General features: G+C 39.5%; 6 protein-coding genes across 6 annotated transcripts; 2 read left to right on the forward strand and 4 right to left on the reverse strand.

The window, feature by feature from the left end:
• Positions 1–20: 20 nt before the first annotated feature.
• On the forward strand, positions 21–1,022 carry BCR41DRAFT_392885 (hypothetical protein; the record flags this gene model as incomplete). The annotated part of the gene is made up of 1 exon (XM_022028512.1): positions 21–1,022. One exon carries the CDS (start codon positions 21–23, stop codon positions 1,020–1,022), a length of 1,002 nt encoding a protein of 333 aa, XP_021884594.1.
• Positions 1,023–3,097: 2,075 nt separating this feature from the next.
• Positions 3,098–5,730, reverse strand: BCR41DRAFT_367860 (WD40-repeat-containing domain protein; the record flags this gene model as incomplete). The annotated part of the gene is made up of 8 exons (XM_022026342.1): positions 3,098–3,209; positions 3,359–3,666; positions 3,788–3,866; positions 4,013–4,161; positions 4,321–4,449; positions 4,801–4,953; positions 5,186–5,207; positions 5,633–5,730. The coding sequence occupies 8 exons, from the start codon at positions 5,728–5,730 to the stop codon at positions 3,098–3,100; spliced, it is 1,050 nt and encodes a 349-aa protein (XP_021884595.1).
• Positions 5,731–7,187: 1,457 nt separating this feature from the next.
• On the reverse strand, positions 7,188–8,669 carry BCR41DRAFT_177456 (hypothetical protein). Its single transcript, XM_022019744.1, has one exon. It carries the CDS (start codon positions 8,301–8,303, stop codon positions 7,449–7,451), a length of 855 nt encoding a protein of 284 aa, XP_021884596.1. The 5' UTR covers positions 8,304–8,669; the 3' UTR covers positions 7,188–7,448.
• Positions 8,670–10,178: 1,509 nt separating this feature from the next.
• Positions 10,179–11,070, forward strand: BCR41DRAFT_177478 (hypothetical protein). The gene has a single exon (XM_022019745.1). It carries the CDS (start codon positions 10,452–10,454, stop codon positions 10,947–10,949), a length of 498 nt encoding a protein of 165 aa, XP_021884597.1. The 5' UTR covers positions 10,179–10,451; the 3' UTR covers positions 10,950–11,070.
• A 491-nt stretch (positions 11,071–11,561) lies between these two features.
• Positions 11,562–13,145, reverse strand: BCR41DRAFT_367861 (Alpha/Beta hydrolase protein; the record flags this gene model as incomplete). The annotated part of the gene is made up of 2 exons (XM_022026343.1): positions 11,562–12,536; positions 12,642–13,145. The coding sequence occupies 2 exons, from the start codon at positions 13,143–13,145 to the stop codon at positions 11,562–11,564; spliced, it is 1,479 nt and encodes a 492-aa protein (XP_021884598.1).
• A 2,046-nt stretch (positions 13,146–15,191) lies between these two features.
• BCR41DRAFT_346979 (hypothetical protein) lies at positions 15,192–18,641 on the reverse strand. The gene is made up of 3 exons (XM_022022997.1): positions 18,131–18,641; positions 17,569–17,706; positions 15,192–17,432 (listed from the first exon to the last, which is right to left on the reverse strand). The coding sequence occupies exons 1-3, from the start codon at positions 18,402–18,404 to the stop codon at positions 15,223–15,225; spliced, it is 2,622 nt and encodes an 873-aa protein (XP_021884599.1). The 5' UTR covers positions 18,405–18,641; the 3' UTR covers positions 15,192–15,222.
• Positions 18,642–19,465: the final 824 nt, after the last annotated feature.

Here is a 19,465-nt window from a genome sequence, read left to right on the forward strand (position 1 = left end):
TCGAAGAGTTGGGTGAGGACATGATCAAATTTGTGGACCTCGAGCCATCGATTGCTGCTACTCCCCAAAGACGCTCCAACCCCTATGGTGGAGGGTCCGTAATCGGTACTCCGGACATGTCCTCGTCCGCACGGTCGAAGGGTCTCTGGAGCAATGGAGGAAGGTTCAGTGCGACGACTACACCCCTGCACCACCCTGCATATCAGTTTCAACAACAGCAACTTCAACGTCAGATGTCTGGCGGGGGAGCATCCAAGAGATATAGCGGAGGAAGCACCATATCTAGTGGCAGCATAGTCGACGATTACTTTGCCCGTTCCTTTTCGATGGAGCAGAACGGTAATGTTGCGGCCCCAGCTGCGCCCATTGGCCTGGGATTGACAGGGATCGATAGACCAGTCGAGCAGAGCTCGATGGAGCGATTCCTTTCTACTTCACCAATGAACACTCCACCGGCACCAACTCTAGGACCATCATCAACAACATCATCATCGTTCCCCTATAACTCGGGCCCAGCAGCTTCACCATTGCCATTCATCTCCTCACCGTCATACCATCAACAGCAATTCTACATGCGCTCGCCTCTCTCGACTCCTTCTTCTGCCACCTTCTTCCCAGCTGGAGTGATGATGGAGCCTAACCAGGGTTTCCACAGCCATCATCATCCTCAGCGATACCTGCACCATCGAAGCAGTCTTCAGAGTCTCCGTAGCAGCAGCAACGGCAGTGTCAGCAGTGGTCGACTCAGCCGTGCAGCCACAGTCACACCCACGCCCACACCAGCGACGCCTCCCCCACCCATGGGACCTTTGCCTCCGCTTCCCAAGAACCCGACGTGCACGTATCGTGAGCACACGAAGCAGAAGCTGCTTGATTTCAACAGGCGTCCAACCCATGCTCGAACCAACAGCCATGGGTTCGTGATTGAGAATGTAGGCCAGTTTTTGAAGAAGAAATCCTATAGCAAGGCCTTGACTCGAGATTATATGAGCCGAGGTCATCGCCGTAGGGGCTCTATGTAGAACAGACCAAAAATAAAAACAAAATCTATGAAAATAATAATAATAATAATAATATATATATATATATATATATGTGAAAAAAGTAATAACTGCGATGACAAATTCCGTAGAGGAATTTTTCTTTTTTTAAAAAAAAAAAAAAAAAAAAAAAAAAGAGAGAGAGACAGAGAGACTATAAATGAGAGCATATTCCAAATGGTATAGGAAAAATATAAAAAAAAAAAGTTACTAGCCTTCTCTCCTTCTCTCCTTCTCTTTCGGATGACCAAGGTGAGGTTAGTTTTTTTTTTTTTTATTATTTTTTTTATTCATAAGGTTCAAGGAATGTGGAGAAGGATAGGACGCGCGTCCCTTTCCCGATCGAATTCTGTCTCTCTCTCTCTCTCTCTCTCTCTTTGGGTGTTGTGAATGAGTCACGTGGGAGTGAGCAGTAAAAAAAAAAAAAAAAAAAAAAAAAAAAAATGAATTTGATGAATCACGCGGGAATACGGAAAAAAAAAAAAATAAATAAAATATTAAAAGGGCATGTTTTGTCATTCATTTTATTTTGTTTTTTCTCATTCACAACACTCCATTTCAAACAAGAATATTCTTTATACACATTATTATCCACCATGTGCTACCCTGTCAAGTGCGGAAAGTGCCAAAAGACCGTATGATCTCTCTTTCTTTCTTTCTTTGTTTTGTTTTTTTTTTTTTTGTTTTCTATCCAGTCCTTTCAAAAATATATACATGATCGCAGCGCAGGAAGTTTAGGATGCTAATACTCCACTACATGTATATGTATTTATATCAATCGATCAACTGACATTTTTTATTTTATTTTTTTCCATGTTTCTTTATAGACCTGGGCAGGTTGTGGTCAGGTATAATAATGACGATCTTTTTTTTGAAGACATGAATGTCGAAGCAAAAGGATTGATTCTAACTATTATTATTATTCTTATTCTTATGATTATGATTATGATTATGATTATGATTATTCCTCCTAAATTCTGCTATATTATCATATCCAGCACGTCGATCAAGGTAAATAACATACATATATTTTACCTTGTAATGCTTCCTATACACATGGGGAAAAAAATAAAAACAAAATGCTAATATAAAAATTATCATTGTCAACAATTATTGTATAATCGTCGACTTAGTTTTCAAGAACGTTCCTGAGAGTCAACGTTGCGAGTGCCCCCGTGAAGGTTCTTCATGCGTGATTATGCAAAATCCCAACACCAAAGCTTTCATGCTTGATGTCATCCCTTCTGAAGTCTAATCGAATTTTTATCATCTTTTTTACTTTTTTTATTTTTTTATTTTATTTATTTTTTTTATTTCTGATATTCGACATCTTGATCAAACGATGACCATTGACCCAAAAACAACACCAAAAAAACAAAAAAAAAAAAAAAAAATATCATAATCATAATCATAATCATAATAATAATAATAATAATAATAATTTCCCCTCATAACAACAATAACAACAGGCGCTGCTCCAGTGCAGACACAAAAGTCATCCAATGTGGAAGGATCCACCCATTAACTAAAAAGAAAAAAAAATACTTTGACTCCCTTTTATTTCATAACAAGCAGAGTGCTTTTTAAAAATAAATTGAAAAAAAAAAAAAAAAAAAAAAAAAATTGTTCATAAACATTGTTATACATTCACAAAGATGTTAGGGGACTAAGTTTGTGTTTCCTTGAATGACCAATGTTTTTTTTTTTTTTTTTGTTCATTTGGCACATTCAGTACACAGCAAGAATGTGAATAAATAAATAAATAATAATAAAGCACAGCAAAAAAGCATTACAACCTTTCTCACTTTTCTCACGATCATTTACGCCTTCTTGCCCTTTTGTTTGTTTGTTTGATTGTTTTCTTTATATACAAATGATACAATGGAGTAAAAAGGAAGAGAGAAAAGGAGGAGGGGTGAATAGTTCCTTTTCCTAGTCTTGGAGATATTTTTCATAAAAATAATAACAAGGGTAAATATTGTTTAAAAAAAAAAAACAACAACAACAAAGAGAAAGAAAGCCTTCCTTCCTTCCTTCCTTTCTTTCTTTCTTTCTTTCTACCATCCTTTCTTGATGTTGATAGGTGGTGGTTTAACTTCAATTCTTCTACTTTCCATCCACTTTTCATCCTCATCCTGTAGCGATCTGCACAAATCCTTTGTTACCCATCTGTAATATGATAGCAATACAAAACAAAAAAAAAAAAAAGAAAAAAACAAACAAACAAAAGTTAGAGATTCATTCAGTATAAATATAAACAACTGTAGATTAAATAAAATATAAAGCTGGATATACATGTAATGATCTCTATGACTTACAAGATAATGTGATTATCATCACTGCAGGAGGCCATCAGGCCTGATGTCGTTGGGTGGAAAGCAGTGCAGCCCGAATGCTTAGAATGCTCTTCCAACACCGTGATCAGCTCACCCGTTTCCACATCCCAGAAGTGAATCTTGCCATTCTCAGATCCTGCACACAACATCTCATAGTGGGGTCCACCAAATGTGGGCATGATTTTGAACATCTCATTGATGTAAGAGTCTGCCTCTAATGCCCTCATAAATGTCAATGACGCGAAATCATAGATGAGAATCTGAGCAGGTCGACAAAGATCCATATTAGCCTAAGGAAAGAAGGTAGGAAAAAAAAAAAAAAAAAAAAAAAAAAAAAAGATCAATAAATGTGGTCCTTGATAAAGTGTATTTCTATCAAAGAAGAAACAAATGAAAAAGAAATAAGCTCACCTTGGTGGAAATAGAAAGGTATGCTCCATTTGGTGACAAGGTAATGCCTACCGGTCTCTCCGTCATTGTATCAATGGGCCTATTTTGAAGGACAATCCATGATCATAACGATCAAGAGGTCAGATCTCGATTTCTCTTTGCTCCATATCCATCCATAACGTTCAAATAAAAAAAATATTAAAAAAAGAAAGAAAGAAAGAAAAAGAAAAGGATGCAAGTTCATACTTTGACTCTTTGCCTTCAAATGAATAGAGTTCCACTTTGTTATCATTCGTGACAATCACCGCTTCGTTTCGTCCTGGAACCATACACATTATATCCACACATTTGCCCTCTCCCATATCAACCTCTTGCACAACCTCGCCTTTAAGGTTCTATAATACAATAATAAAAAAAAAAAAAAAAAAAAAAAAAAAAAAAGATAAAAGAAATGTTTACACATTAGAATCATTTTCTTGTTTTTTCTTTTTTCTTTTTTCTTTTTTTGGTCCTTCTCAGAGAACGGATGAAGGAAATAAGGATAAAAAAATTACCCAAATATAGAGCAAGCCATCGGGAGTTGCAGTAATGAAACGTTCAGAGTCTGTCATCCAACCAATGCTATTGACTGGGACATCACGCGGTCCATCTTGATGCTTTCGTGTCAGAATGATCTCGCCAGCCTAATACACAATACAGAAGCATCACCGAATGAGGTCAAAAGTATATTCAACAAGTAAACACAGAAAGTAAGTTAGTTGAACAAAGTTTTTCTTTTTTTTTTTTTTTGTAAGAATAGGTTACTCCCAGATATTCACGCGTTTGTCAATCAATGGAGCTCTTTTTAACCATTAAAACATGTGAAACGCCTTCTTACAAAAAAAAAAAAAAAAAAACTCAGCGCGCATAGGTGACACCTTTGTACCCTTTTCAATGCTCACACGCTCAAACACACATGAACACTCAACATAAGAAAAAAAAGGAAAAAAAAAAAAAAAAAAAAAAGAAAAAAAAAAAGATACACTAGGCCTTACCACAATATCAATCAAATTGAATTCAGTTTGGTATCCTGGTCTACCGTGGTCGAATCCGAGGTTTACGAGCAAATATTTACTATCAGGCGACCACTGCACATGAGTGATGGTCCGTGAGAATTGGAATGCCTTGTAGACCGAAGGTTCGGGCGTCTTTAAATAAATAAAAAAAATAAAAATAAAAAAAGAATAGAAAAAGAGGAAAAAGAGAATAAGTAAACATAATAGGTTTATAGACACTCTAAATGAACATGAGTTATTGTTGTTTGTTTTGTCGATTTCAACAAACAAAAGCCCAACATCCACAGTGCTCTCTATTCCTGTCCGGACCCTTGACCCCTGACCATGACAACATTGACCCTTTTTTTTTCTTTTTTTCTTTTACTTTATGCGCCTCTTCGCCTTCTCTTTCATTTTTCAGGTGTTTTGTCCCACCATAGTCTGTTATGCATGACAACAGCCACGGCGACAATGCAAATTCTGCGGATCAAATGATATGTATGGAGTCCCTGGCGACCTTTTTTTTTTTTTTTTTTTTTTTTTTTCTTTACTCTCCCAAGAAACAAAAAAAAAGAAAAGAAAAGACAAAGCTGAGTATCAAAAGTTTTCCTTTCTAAACCCAAAAGAATTGAAGTGGGGCTAATATTTTTCATGCAGACAACAACACCTTTCAGATGACTCAAATCCCACTTTTTTTGTTCAACAGGCCCTTTCAATCCAGCCCAAATAAAAAAATAAAAAAAATAAAAAAAAAAAACTGCTATTGTTCTTGTTTAGCTCATGCAGAGCTATGGAGTAAATAGTCGCATCAGAAGGAATCACTTTTTTTTACCCAACCAATTTTTTGCCCAGCTTCTTTGTATTGATATAGATGTTGATGTGAACAAAGGCATGGTCACACACTCTTGTCTCCTTTTTAACTGGAGTCATAAAGAAAGGGGGTTTTGTGTATAGTCACTTAAAGAAAGCTTTTTGTACATGAACTACATCGGGAATAAGTATGGATTACCGATTTGTCACCAACAAATGGGCAAAATAAATAATGGAGCTTCGTATCCTAGGAAGTACCCAAACCCCCCCTTTTTTTTTCTTTTTGCCAAGTCTAGACAAGGCAATCCCAGGACTAACGAAGGATATATTTGTAGCTGTAAGTGTAAAAAGCTCAAAAAATGAAAAGTGCGGGAAAGATGGCGTATGTACAACCAAGAGAAGAGGGTGGCGACCATTGCATCTTGATCACACAAGCGCCTTTTTTTTTTTTGTGTTCCACTTTTCCTCCTACTCAAAACTAGAGCTCTGTCTTTCTTTCTTTCCTGGTCAAGAATGTAAAAAGCTCCCCTTATAAAGAATACAGTTACAATGATAAAGAAGAAATTGAAGGGCCGACTGGAGTTCTACCTTCTCCTCCACAGTCGGATATGCAGGCTCAATGGCCCGTTCTCCTCTTTTCCTTTCCACCCTTTCATCTTTGGCGCCTTTTTTTTTTTTTTTTTTCTCTCATAGATATCTTTTTTATATATGTTTGAACCAGAGTTGTGTGGGGAATCAAATCAAATCCGGTTGAGAAGGTTCTTGTGAACATTCTCAAGGAATTAAGATGATGAGCAATGAAAGGGGGCAGGAAAGGGGGGGGAAAACAAAAGAAAAACAAAAAGAGATGCTGTGTAAAGTAGTTCCCTCTTTGTATCGGTGATAGACATTCCTTCCCTTTTATCCTTCATAAACAGCTCAACCATCAAAAGTTAAACATACATCTCAGAGTTTTAACCTGACCTTTGGCGTGTTAAAGCCCATGGTTTTTTAGTGTACAACCCAAAACTCGTGCATCGTTACAAAACGAAACACAAGTCCAGGGTGGTGTGAGAGAGAGTGTATAAGCATTCAACATGGGTCAAGACGTCTTAATTCACAAACTTGCTGTACATGTACTCCCACCAAATGGCTTTTTTTTTTTTTTTTTTTTTTTTTCCCAACTTTTTAAAGAAGAAGAAGAAGAAGAAGAAGAAGAATAAAGAATAAAATAAAAAATAAAAAAAAATAAAAAAAAAAAAAAAAAGGGTTGTGGTTCAGTTGTGCTATTTGTTGTTTGTTTTGTAACAGAAGTTTATTGTTGTGTTCTGTATCACCATCACCATCAAAGGACCATCAACGAATAAACCCTCGCCCCCCTCTTTTCATCCGTATCTCTCTGGCCCTGACATGCAATCACAATTTGATCCAACCCTATTCTTTATTGTTTGTTTTTCCCTTCCTGCCCCGAGACCAATTATATACCTCCAATCAACATTCCAACTTCTCTGGCGGATAATGCCATGTGTTACCCAGCTTAAAGACACACCAATCCCAATGAATAAAAAAAAAAAATAAAAAAAAAAAAAAAAAAGAAACAGGGGGATAATACGACTAAAGAAAAAAAAAAGTATGACCATGCATATGCGATATACAGTTGGATCAAAATAAATTGCTGCAAGCCCAATGCAATGCCATTTGGAAAATCAAGGCGAGTGAATGAAAGAGAAAGAGAAAGAGAAAGAGAAAGGGAGAGGCGGAAGCATTGGGAGCATACAAAGCGTATGCGCCACATACAGTTATGCAACAGAAATTGTTGTTTGTTTGTTTGTTTGATTGTTGTTACTATAGCTGTTTCTTCATTGTATTTCTTTTTTTCTTGGGGAACTTACCACCATATCCTTCCATACCACAATCGAATGATCTAAACCAGTCGATGCCATGTACTGACCTGAGGGTGCAAAGTGCAAGAACCAGCACTCGTCCAAATGGTAGCTCAGCCGTACACGCACTTCTGAAGGGATATGTTCTTTAAGAACGGTCAGACGATTGCAATCATAAAGCCTTTCTAGACTGATGCTATCGCGGTGTGGATGATGACCAAAGAGTGCCTGCTTGTGCTGATCCTCTTGAGCAGCCACACCGGTACCTGTCGTGCCTGAGCTACAGATGCTATTGCTTCGCGCACTGGAGCAACAGTTGCAGGATGGCATCGATGATGCTGCAAGTGCCATGTCGTACTCATTAGAGGGTGTCATCGTACTCACATCTGTGTCTCTACATTCATCATCCTCCTTCAAAGTACCAAAGTATGATCCATGTGGTTCGCTGAGGGTGGGCGATAGAGGAGAGAGCAGTGCCTGGGAGACTCTGCGACTATGGGAGGCATTGCTCCCGTAGCTCGTATAGGATCCCGAACCAAGGCTAGACACGCTAGCGATGCTCAATGGTCTTGCGCCGGCAGAGGAACTGCCATTGAGAGGGTTGTAAAGTCTGCATTGTGGATGATGCTGGGGCGAGATATGGGAGTGACCGAGGAGATTGGCGAGTGTATGATCAAGATCATCATTGTCGTCCTGATCGAGCAATGAGGGATCGGCAACGGAGGCATATGCGACGGAATTTGGGTTGATTTTGGGGTATCTGTGAGAGGAAGAGGAAGTATTGCTTGAGGACGATAGCTTCCGAGGAGGAGGAGGAAGGGAGGGTGACATTGTATTTGTTCGTTTGTAAAAGAGGAGAGTATATATGTATAAATAAAAAAAAAAAAAAAAAGAAAAAAAAAAAAAAGAAAGAGAAAGCAAAAGTAATTGTAGTAGTAGGTGATAGTAGCTGTTGTAGTGGTCGTTTTTCGTTGTAGTAAAAAGAAAGTTGATTGAGAGATGTAATATGGAGCAAGATAAATGACAAAGGAAGAAGAGGAAGAGGAAGAGGAAGAGGAAGAAGAGGAAGAAAGAACAGAATGAGAATCAGATGTAGAATGAGAGGAATGAGAAGAATCAGAATGAGAAGAAGAAGAAGAAGAAGAAGAAGAAGAAGAAGAAGAAGAAGAAGAAGAAGAAGAGGGAAGGAAAAGAAGGATGGATTGGATGCAGACAAAATATGCAAACAAACAACATAAAATAAAATAAAATAAAATAAAATAAAATAAAATAAAATAAAAAAGAATTCTGAGTGATAAGCATTCATTATTAATCTAATCATTTTGTTTTTCTAATATGAGTAAGAAGTGAAAGACCATTTTTGCATGAAAAAAAAAAAAAAAAAAAAAAAAAAAAAGACCCGCGCTTAGGACACTCACCACTTTTGGGATGCAACTTTTTTTTTTTTTTTTTTTTTTTTAAGGTTATTGTCACAAGACAGATTTTTTTTTTATCCATTCATTCGCGACCTTGAATTTCAAGAAAAGGCCATTTTGGGACAATCTACTGATCCTCCCCTCACTCTCATTCCCCATGTTTCTGTCTTATTCTCGAGACCATTCCTTTTTCTTGTTAACTTGAGTTAGGGCCCGATCTTGGATCTTGGATCTTAGACCTTGAATCTCTCTGATCTTCTCTTCGCAGTTTAACAGGGTTCAGAAAAAAAAAAAAAAAAAAAAAATTGGAAAAAAAAAAATTGCCCAATTATAGCAATTGGCCATAAACAACAACGTTCGCTCCCCCTCTGTTATGAAATGTATAGATGTATGTTATTTGAAATGATGAAATATTATACTGCCCTCACCCTCTGTGTCTCTCTGTAGTATACATGATATAGAATATCCATTGGAATAAACAAAAGGACAATCAGGGTGATCATGCATCAGGGTTCAATAATGAATAGTGTTTCCTTCTTCATACCTCTCCCCCCCCCTTTTTCTTTTTTTCTCAAAATGATCATGTTCATGGAACCATCGAAAGGAATTCAAAGGTATTATACATATATTATGTTTTAATATAATTGTAGTCTTTTCTTTTTCTTTTTCTTTTTTTTTTTTTTTTTTTTTTTTTCCTATTTTGTTGCCGACTCAACACATGATTTAGAAAACTAGTTGGGCAGATTTCAATCGTTACCATCCTTCATACAACTATGGTATATGTGTTATAATTTATACTTCCACTAAAATCGTGACAATGTCTCGATTCAAAAATCTCACACAATGGCGCGCCTTATTTTCTTCCAAAGTAGACGCTAGGACAAAAATCTGAATTGCAATAGTAGGAGAAGCAGCCCCTCCCTCCGGTCGAACCCATTGCTTGAGTAACATATTGACAAGTAGAAAAAGAAAAAAAAAAAAAAAAAAAAAAAAAAAAAAGATTATGAAGATAAAGAGTCCCTGTTATCTTTCACATGAAAGAGAACCTTCTGGCCCTTTTTTTTTTTTTTTTTTTTTTTTTTTTTTATATTATATAACATGTTAAATTTTGTCCCCTCCCGTCATCATCATTTATTTTTGTGCATCGTTCATGCACGGACACAAAAAGCCCTGGTAACTCTCTCATTTATAAAGAAAAAAAAGAGTTTACGCGCGCCTTTTTTTATTTTTTTTTTTTTTTTTGACATTATCTAACCTGTAATTGGTTCGATAAAAAAGAACCCAGCACAAACTGGGGGGGGGAGGAGGAGGGAGATGGTGACGTTGCTGAGTTCACTTTTTCCAACCACTTCAAGTAATATAGATGTATTTATAATAAAACTGTGTAATATATATATATATATATATATATACTGTATATACAAATGTACTTGTACACATGGCACAATTGCCGTGTATAAAAAAAAATTGGAATTGAATTTATATATGTACATATCCCTATATTGCCCTCTTTGTTCATTTGTTGGCCTGAGCGCTGAAGACAAAATCTTTCCTTGACGCCTCAATGCTTTATTTACATTTGGGCGGGGCGGGCAGAAACTGGCCTTTATCCCCTCCTCCCCCCCCCCAGTCCTTCAATCCTCCTCCTACACTTACCCTCGTTGTTAGCCAAGCAAAGCAGCTGACATCACAATCTTCTCTTCAACTTTTCCCCTCAGGCTCCTCCTTCTCCTTCTCCTCCTCAACCCCTCAACAATTGCATCATATCCTATATTTCCTCATTACCACATTTGCCACCATTACGACATTCTTCTGCGGATCCCTTTACAATTTTCCTACGCCTTATTCAACAGCATATCCATCTAATATGCCAGCTCATGTACCTACCCACCCAAATGTGCTACACAAATATGCCTTATTCATGCTATCCTATTCAGCACCCGTAGTCACCCCCCCTCCCCCCCCCTCCAAGCTTTTTCGCATTGTCTACCATCTCCCAAGATACCACTTTAGCTTTACTGTGTGTATGTTTTACAGCAGTAGCCTATACCTCAAAGTGTAGGACATTACTCCTAATCAATCTAGTCAACGCTTCAATGTCCATGCATCACACAAGGGGCCCTTGCCGTCCGAGCGAACAATTGCAAAAATGAAAAAAAAAAAAAAAAAAAAAAAAAAAAAAAGGTGGTCCTTCCTTCTATCCAATCAACTTTGCACCGTGTAATAAATAAATTCGGTGGGGTGCACCACTCTGAAACATTTTACCGTTGATGTGGGTTTCTGATTTGATAGACCACCGGGCGTACCTGAGCTCTGGTGCATGGTAAATATCATTCATTGATTTCGAACCATCATCCTATACCTCCCTTGCCTTCCTTCCCTTCCCTCCCATTGTCCATTAATTAACACACAAAGAAATAGATGATCTATATTCATCCAAGCGCATTGGCGTCGAAAAAAAAAAAAAAAAAAAAAAAAAAAAAAAAAAGAGAGATTAGACAGCTAAGACTACAAGATCTTCATGCAATCTTCAAACAAGGCACTAAAAAAGTCTGGCATATGCTCATTCATCTATCCCTGATATTATTACTTTCCTTCTTTCTTTTTTCTATTATTACTACTATTTTCAATACTTGAAATACATTTTTTTCTTTTTTCTTTTTTTTTTTTTTTTTTATGCTTTCTTTGGAGGTGGAAATGGCCAATGCCGCGTTGGAATGGTCCCTTGTTGGAGCAGGACTTCCCACTCATACAATGTCGCATCAGTGACCACATCCTTTAAAGTCAGTCTCTGACGACGCTGGAGTTGTTGGAGAGGCTGATGACTTTGTGATGGGACTTGTTTATGATAACTCATGATACTGACGCCAGACAGATTGATCACATTGACTATTGTCTTCTTTCTGGAAGAAGTCATGCCCTGATTGGGGCGTTCCACCCTTCCTGGCGATGGTGGCCTTGAAGGAGATGATGATGATACTGATCCATCGTCAGCATTAAGGATCCTCGGACTTGAGGACCTATTAATCACTTTGTTGTTAATGCCAACTCTGCTAGTGCTTGACCCAAATAGTCCCTGGTGATTGGTTCTTGCAGTAGATGTGGGTGAGAGCAGCTCTTCCGATATATCCAAGGATGAAGATAGAGAGGCCACCCTATCCATAGCGGATGAATGTAAAGGCTCATGTCGTTTATCCTGAAGATCGTAATCGCTTTCAACAATCGGCACTCCCAATGGCGAGATGGTATTGGATTTGTTATTGTTGGTCGACTGCAGAAGAACAGAAACCTGCTGATTCATTGACTGCTGTCGCTGTTGCCTATGCTGTTTAGGTGAGAGTAAAGGTGAATTGGCGGAAGAGGATGAAAGTGAAGAGGGGGTTGAAGAGATGGGTATAATAACGTCCCCATGGTCGGTGCCTACGCCACTAATATTGTTTGCCATTGCACTGGATCCATTTTTCACAGCCTCGCGAATATAAGCGCTGGTCCGGTCTAGAGCCGCAATGGCACTTGGGTGAAAACGAAATAATGGGAAAATATGAGGCATGTCTTCATGGATATCAATCCTGCATGGTTGCTGTTGCTGCTCTAAACGAGAAGCCATCAATATACACTCGTTTACAAATCTCTCTGCTGATCCGCAAGTCTAAGATAAAATAAAGTAAAAAAAAAAAAAAAAAAAAAATTAGCTTTCCACTATCCAGATACTTAAGATCAAGAAGCCGATCAAGAAAAATAAGAAAAAACTTACGATGAAGATACTGGGGATGCCCTTAAAATTAGTCTCGAACAATGGACTGACATACTTTAAGCGCAAGCACGAGTCTGGGCAATAGACTTGAGCTCGCTGCCTGACCAATGGCTCATCGGCCGTTACAAGTTCCCAATCGTCATCGTCATCGTCGTCATTATCTTGACCCCTTTCAAGTCCGTGCTCTTCATCACTGTTGTATTCATTATTATCATGGCAGTCTTTCTGCTCTTCGAATTCAAACATCTTATCAACTGCCACCGAGTGGATATGTGTGAAGTTTTCATAAGGGATACAGTCCGTCAAAGCGTTCTCTTTGAAGGAAGGTAGTGACTGAGTTAGGTCTAGCCAAGGGGACCACGTCGCAATTGTGAGTGGTTGTGGTAACTCTCCATAGTCCCGCAACAACAGACTGAGACTCAATGCCAACCCTCCGCCAGCAGAGTCACCCATGAACACAATCTGATTCGGTTGGAAACAAGGCTCATTACTCAGTCCAGTCATCTCTGACGAGTCGTTGGTGGCCCTGGTCCTGTTATTTGAGAAAGTTTCAGAGATGGGTTGTTCAAGCAGCCACATGTAACAAGATAATGCATCAATTAATGCTGCTGGGAATTCATGTTGAGGAGCAAGTCTATAGTTAACCTATTTAGACGTCCAATTAAAATATTTTGCCATTTTAGTGTAAATAAAAAAGTAAAAAGGAAAAAAAAAAAGAAAAAAGAACCAAAACCATGAGCTAAAAGGACTTACAATCAAAATGCGAATATTTTTGCCCAGTCGTTTGACGAGCGGGCCAATCAATACACGGTGCTCCTCCTTTGATCCAGTGTAGTATCCACCTCCATGAAAATAAAGTACCGCTGCAACGTTATCACTGCCACCGCTACTGTCGTCGATGTGTGTTTCATCTGGCCCGATGTATTCCAACCACTCAGCATCAAGGCCTTCTGCAAATTGATCCTCTGGTTGATGGTGATGGCTAGAGTAGAACCTGTTTCTATTTCTGGCTTCCTGCCCCATATCATTATTATCTTGATCCCCATCATCTATGGAGCACACACTCGTCAATGCCGTATCATATCCTCTCTGAATCTCAACGGAAAGTGAATTTTCATCCTGCTGCCCCTGAATGTGATTAGAATTCTTTCCTTTTTTCAATTTCCTTTTGTTGAATTCTGGCACTAACGCTCGTTCCTCCTCTGATAGACAGTTGTAGACGATGGACTCTGCTCTAGAGCGATAAGGGAATGCTGGTATCTTCACCTTATTGACCCGAATACCTGCTGGAGCTGTCATAAATGGAATCGACCTAGATCGTGCTTGACAAGCTTCAATTGTCAAATGCTCTGCATGCTGAAGGTAAACCTTAAGAAATGAAAGCGCCAGCGCCAATCGGACAGACCAAGTTCTGAGAGAGAGAGAGAGAGAGAGAGACAAATAAAGAGTTGTGAGCTAAATTATCCCTCTTGTGATTGATCAATACAATAAAATCTTTTTGTGATTTTTGCTCTTATTTTCCATTCATCGTACTTGCGCATGCCTCGTCCTTTGCCCTTGTCACCCGCCTGGCTAGTGCGGATCCCCAGTAACCAGAATACAAATGAAGGAAGCCATGTCATGGCCACAATCAACAAGAATGGCACTTGGGCGATAAAAAACAAGCTCGATTGCAGATCCAGTGGCTCAGGCTCATTAGGGAACAACCAAGCTGAGATACGGTTATAAATGATGCTGATCACATGCCACACCCAGCCTAGTACACGAACGATTTGTCTAACGACAAAATTCCGCTGCTGCTGCTGCTGCCGCTGACGATGATCGTTGGTGACACTTTTCCTACCAAGAGTCCTTCTTTCCTTAGCAGTAGACGTAATTGTATTGGAGAGGAGAGGCTGTTGATCTGTGCGCAAGGCTCGAGTATTGTCCTCATCCTCATCCTCATCCTCGGTGTTACTATAGTTGCTATTCTCTAGAGAATACATTGTCTGATACTTGGACCTAGGCGAAGTAGGGGTTGATCCAGCAGATGCTAGCGAGATGTTGTCCAGGACAACCATTCTTGGAACGATGATATGCTTTTCTTTGCGTATTCCAACGGATGAAGAGAAAGGAAGGGAGAGTAAAAAAGGGGGATAAAAAGAAAGAAAGAAAAAAAAAAAAAAAAAAAAAAAAAAAGAAAGAGTGAAGAGTGGGAGAGCGACAGAGATGAAAGTTCGGCAGGGGGAAGTAAAAAAAGATGAAAACCTTATTGGTTAACCCTAAGAAAAAATTGTATTAATATTCCAACCAAGCCCGTGGCGAATAGAGAACACTTGTATGTATATAGTAAGCAAGGAGATACCACCCTCATCATCACCATCATAATCGTCATCATCATCACAAATATTATAGGGCTAAACAAGCAAGGAAAGGTGGGGTGATTTTTTTAAATCCTCCAGAAACAAGCGGAGAACATTTGATCTTCATATGTGTACAAGACATATGACAAACACAAACCGCACCGTTTTACTGGAACAGGCTTTTTTTTTTTTTTTTTTTTTTTGTAGACTTTATTAAGGGTATAAAATATTCTAATTTTCTATGCCAAAGCCCAGCGACTTCCATCGCCTCCAAAGCTCTCAACAATGAGCACAAAGCACCACTTCATAACAGCTGCTGCATACATTAGTAGCATCCAAGCGACTTGCACATAGAAATTTGATGCTATTGCTACTGAAAATGTTCGCTTCGAGTAAGTCTCACTGGTGTCCTTTTGGATTTCACTCTGATCGTCATCCAAAAGCTGTGCATCTTTCCATGCAGTCTGGAAGTAATTGACTGTTGCACTAGAAGCTTTTGTCTTCTTGTCTTCACCACTAACTCGCTCATCTCGTTTTTGTAGTCCTCGAAGAGCTTCAGCGCGTTTTAGAAATGAAGTCTCGGTTGGAACAGAGACAGAAGGAGCTATTGGATGACCTCGGGATGCTTCTATGGCCCTAATCCGATCGCAGACTTGCAGTGCACTGACCACACATCCTTCCAACAGGGGAATACCTGGGTATGCATAGCTTCCTACAAACCAGATGCGATCTGAAACAGGGACCTCCGGTGTATCTAGCGAGCCAATACCAACGTAATCCAAACAATCCTGCTCCTTCTCTCCTTTCCTTTTAGCTGCCATGATTTTAATGTGTGAATGGTTTTGATCAACCCAATGCGCTGTTTGTTGGTCCATCATACGTTGAAGCTCATCAACAGCCTTAGTTGAGACCGGGTTAACAACAGCACGCTCGAACCAAGTCGATGACAAGACTGTCTCGGGTCGAGGGAGGAAAATAGGATTGGTTGTCTGAAGAAACTTGGTTGCCCATCCTCGTTGCATTGCTGGATTAGTAGTGCTATTCATAATGTGTGTCGCCATCGCAGAGTTGTGACTAAGCGATGCTGTGGACGAAGCAGCCGTAGCAGTAGTGGTAGTGGATGCAACTATTGCCGATCCGATGTTGGTTGCAGATGGTAAAGGGGTAAAATGGGTGCGCACCTTTGAAGAGCTATTCCTACGACTTGCCGTGGGCCTAACCCTGCTATTGCTATTGAGCTGATTGTTGCAATTTAGGTGATTATGGTTAACCAGCGCCGATGGTTTTAATGAAAAGATGGTTGCTCGGGGCTCCTTGGCTTTCTTGGAGCGCATCTCCATCTCCAGCTCGAGATCTCTGGTGATTTTGTTCAACGGGGACGCCAAGACGTCGGCTTTGGATGATTTAGCAATATTCAACAACCGCCAATGTGCTTGATTCTTGGGCAAGAAGGACTTGTCTGTATGACACACGACTCGAGTCCGCTCATAGGGAAATTTGGCAAGTATTTTGATTTGATGAAAGAATGGAGAGGTTGGTTCGATCGACTCCAAGACTGCAGGGTCATAGATAGGAGGATCAGGGCCAAATGGTTGATCGCATTCAGACCGAGGATGCCTTGTAGGTGACTGACCAGCTAATGCGAACGCAGCTTGATTGGCTTGTGTGGCAAACACGACATGGTCAAACGATCTTGCAATGCCACGAGAATCGACCAGGATAACAGGTCCATTTGCCGGACCCTGCGTTTCGAGGCCTGAGGTAGATGTTCTGTTGCCTTTGACAACACGTTCGATCCTGGTGTTGAAATGGATTGTACCAATGTTCTTCGCCAACCTTTCGGCCACATCCTGGACTCCAGAAGAAACAAACTGCATCCGACCGAAAGGCATACATCTCGCTACATATTCAAGGACCGCACAAGCTGGATATTCCATCATTCGCTCAAAGCTACACGTGCAAACTGAAGCAAACAAGGGAACAAAGAACTCACAGAACTCTTGACTATATCCCCCTGCCTCTAAAAACTCGCGCAATGTGATCAATCGACCATTGCCCCATTCAATCGGATGTTTGCCGATATCCATCATCCGACCTTTAGCCAGAAACTCTTTGGAAATCATCAACATACGAAGATAGTCATATGCGATACGTACATATCCCGCGATGCGTCGTCCAAAAGGAAATGGATTGAGTAAGGAGAACCGCGGCAAATCCGGGAGAGTGATGGTTTGTGAACCGATCTTGTACGATCTGGAGGACAGATAAGGTTCCTGAACTTGAACGGCTTTGATTTTCTCTTTATCGTAATTATTACTATAGGTATCAGAAATTTCACAAGTCGCTCGTCTTGAGTCGAACTTGATATCAAAGCAGGACAAGGTATTGTCTGCATCTTGAAATTTGACACCGATGGATCGATAAAGACGTACTAGATTAGGGTAGTACTCTGATAAACGACAAAGAGTAAAAGAGTCAGAGCGTAAAATGTTAACAAAGACGACGTGGTGGTTACAGCAGTTATACGCACAGACATGGATGATGCAAAGCTGAAGATAGACGCGATTGTCTATTGTTTTGTGTACCTGGAAAAAAACTCCTCATAGGCACATCCATACGACCTTCGGCATGTTTTTGATTGGGGCTCTTGTGGGTCTCTGTCCCCGAGGCTTGGACACACTCTTGACATGGACATGGTACGGATAGAGAAGCAGCATCCATACCTATGTAGATCAATGAACATGGTAAATCATAGTATTAGTAGGTTCACATTATGTATGACGGAATGGTGACCGGATCGGGATTAGAAATTCATGCAATCAAGAATTGGAGGAAACAAAAAAAAAAAAAAAAAAAAAAAAAAAAAAAAAAGGAAAGGAAAGGAAGACATGTGTTTGTCGATTCGCCAATAAAGTTGAAACCAGAATGCTCTTCCCAATGATGACAAAAAAAAAAAAAGTGTAAGCAAAAGAAGAGCCACCTTTGACGATCACGCGTGTGTGCGCATGACAGGATTAAAAATAAGTACATGTCCGCATGATTTTATGCTGGTAAGAATACTGGGCATCCAACCTGGCATTGAAATTTCTTTTTTCTCTGGACTCTCGTTTCATGAGTGAAACTCATTGAGTTTTTTTTTTTTCTTACCAAATTTGTGTGCTTCTTCAAACACATGAACGTCAATAGCCGTATTGCCATGTCCGTTCTCAGTGTGCAATGAGGATAGGAGATGGGCGATAGTCAATCCAGCGAGACCTGATCCAACGACCGCTACTCTTAACTGCTTTGGCGTAGATGTGGATGAAACATGGCTTTGATGTGGTTGATCAGTGTGGTTGCGGCCCGCAACGTGGTCACGATCGATTGCTTGTGAATGAAGGGCAGTGTGCCCGTTGATGATGATAGTGGGTAATGCGGCCATAGGTAGGAGATCAATGTGTATATTTGTATTAGTCTAGATAAGCTTTGGTTGTCAAGAACCGGGTCCTTTTTAGATGGGAAAAAATTGGCAGAGGGTGTGTTTGTTGACTGGCGTGTGATTTCGTTGTTGCACCAGACTAGTAAGATTGGCAGGAGACTTTAAAAAATCAAGGCTTGTTGTCAAAGGAATGAAGTAAGCAAATGAATGAGTTGCATGAGCAAGCCTGCTTAAGGGATGAGAGAGAAAAAAAAAAAAAAAAAAAAAAAGAGAATGACTTTTTTATTTTTTTTTTTTTGAGCAGACATGCTCTCTTATGACAAACCTTTCTGTATTTTTGAATAGCATTTTGCAGGAACTGTGACACTGGCTTCTGTGTTGCACATGCAAAAGCAATTCGATTTTTATTATTGAAAACATTTCCTGTTGAAAAAAAAAAACGTGGAGGTTATGACATAAACATTCAAAGGAAAATGCTTTTGTATTCAATAATTCATGGGATAATGATCCGCTTTGCCTCCTGTTTTTGGGAGCACTTTGACTTTTCCTTTCAGGTTTAGAGAATCGAATCTTTTGAGCAGGTTGTAAAAAGACGATTAAAAATCTGCAGAAACAAAGAGGTCACAGAAGAGGTTCATTTCATTGCACGAGGGCAGTGCCCCTTGTCCTGTCACAGGGTCATTTGCAATTTAGTGTCATTTTTACTTCTTAGTCCATTTAGTACAAGAAGTGACTTTGATAAAGCCAACATGGGTTAGATCAGGTCCGTGATATTGGCACCAAGCCGAATAGACTATGTTAGTCTTGATTAGGGTCAGATGCGACTAAGCGAAAGAGAGGCGCGCAAACAACATTCTTGCTATTGCTTTATTATTTTTTTTTATTTTATTTCCTTTTTCTTTGCTGGCTGGCCCTCTTCCTCAACCAATGACCAAGATGGGTTAGTAAAGAGTCCAACAAATACAAGACAAGAATCATTGGAGTAACAAGACAGGTAATACATGAGTTTACATTAATTTGTTCTTTTGAATTGGTTTTCAACAAGAGAAGAGCTCCTCTGTCAC

Source organism: Lobosporangium transversale (assembly GCF_002105155.1).
Source record: "Lobosporangium transversale strain NRRL 3116 chromosome Unknown BCR41scaffold_5, whole genome shotgun sequence".
Lineage (NCBI taxonomy): Eukaryota > Fungi > Mortierellomycota > Mortierellomycetes > Mortierellales > Mortierellaceae > Lobosporangium > Lobosporangium transversale.

Bases quoted from the DNA above. Each gene is read 5' to 3' on its own strand.
- BCR41DRAFT_177456 (XM_022019744.1), bottom strand. From the start codon at position 8,303: ATGTCACCCTCCCTTCCTCCTCCTCCTCGGAAGCTATCGTCCTCAAGC.
- BCR41DRAFT_177478 (XM_022019745.1), top strand. From the start codon at position 10,452: ATGCTTTATTTACATTTGGGCGGGGCGGGCAGAAACTGGCCTTTATCC.
- BCR41DRAFT_346979 (XM_022022997.1), bottom strand. From the start codon at position 18,404: ATGGCCGCATTACCCACTATCATCATCAACGGGCACACTGCCCTTCAT. The intron at 17,707-18,130 runs GTAAGAAAAAAA...TGATCTACATAG, and splicing joins TGAAGAAGCACACAAATTTG to GTATGGATGCTGCTTCTCTA. The intron at 17,433-17,568 runs GTACACAAAACA...GTCGTTTATCAG, and splicing joins TATGAGGAGTTTTTTTCCAG to AGTACTACCCTAATCTAGTA.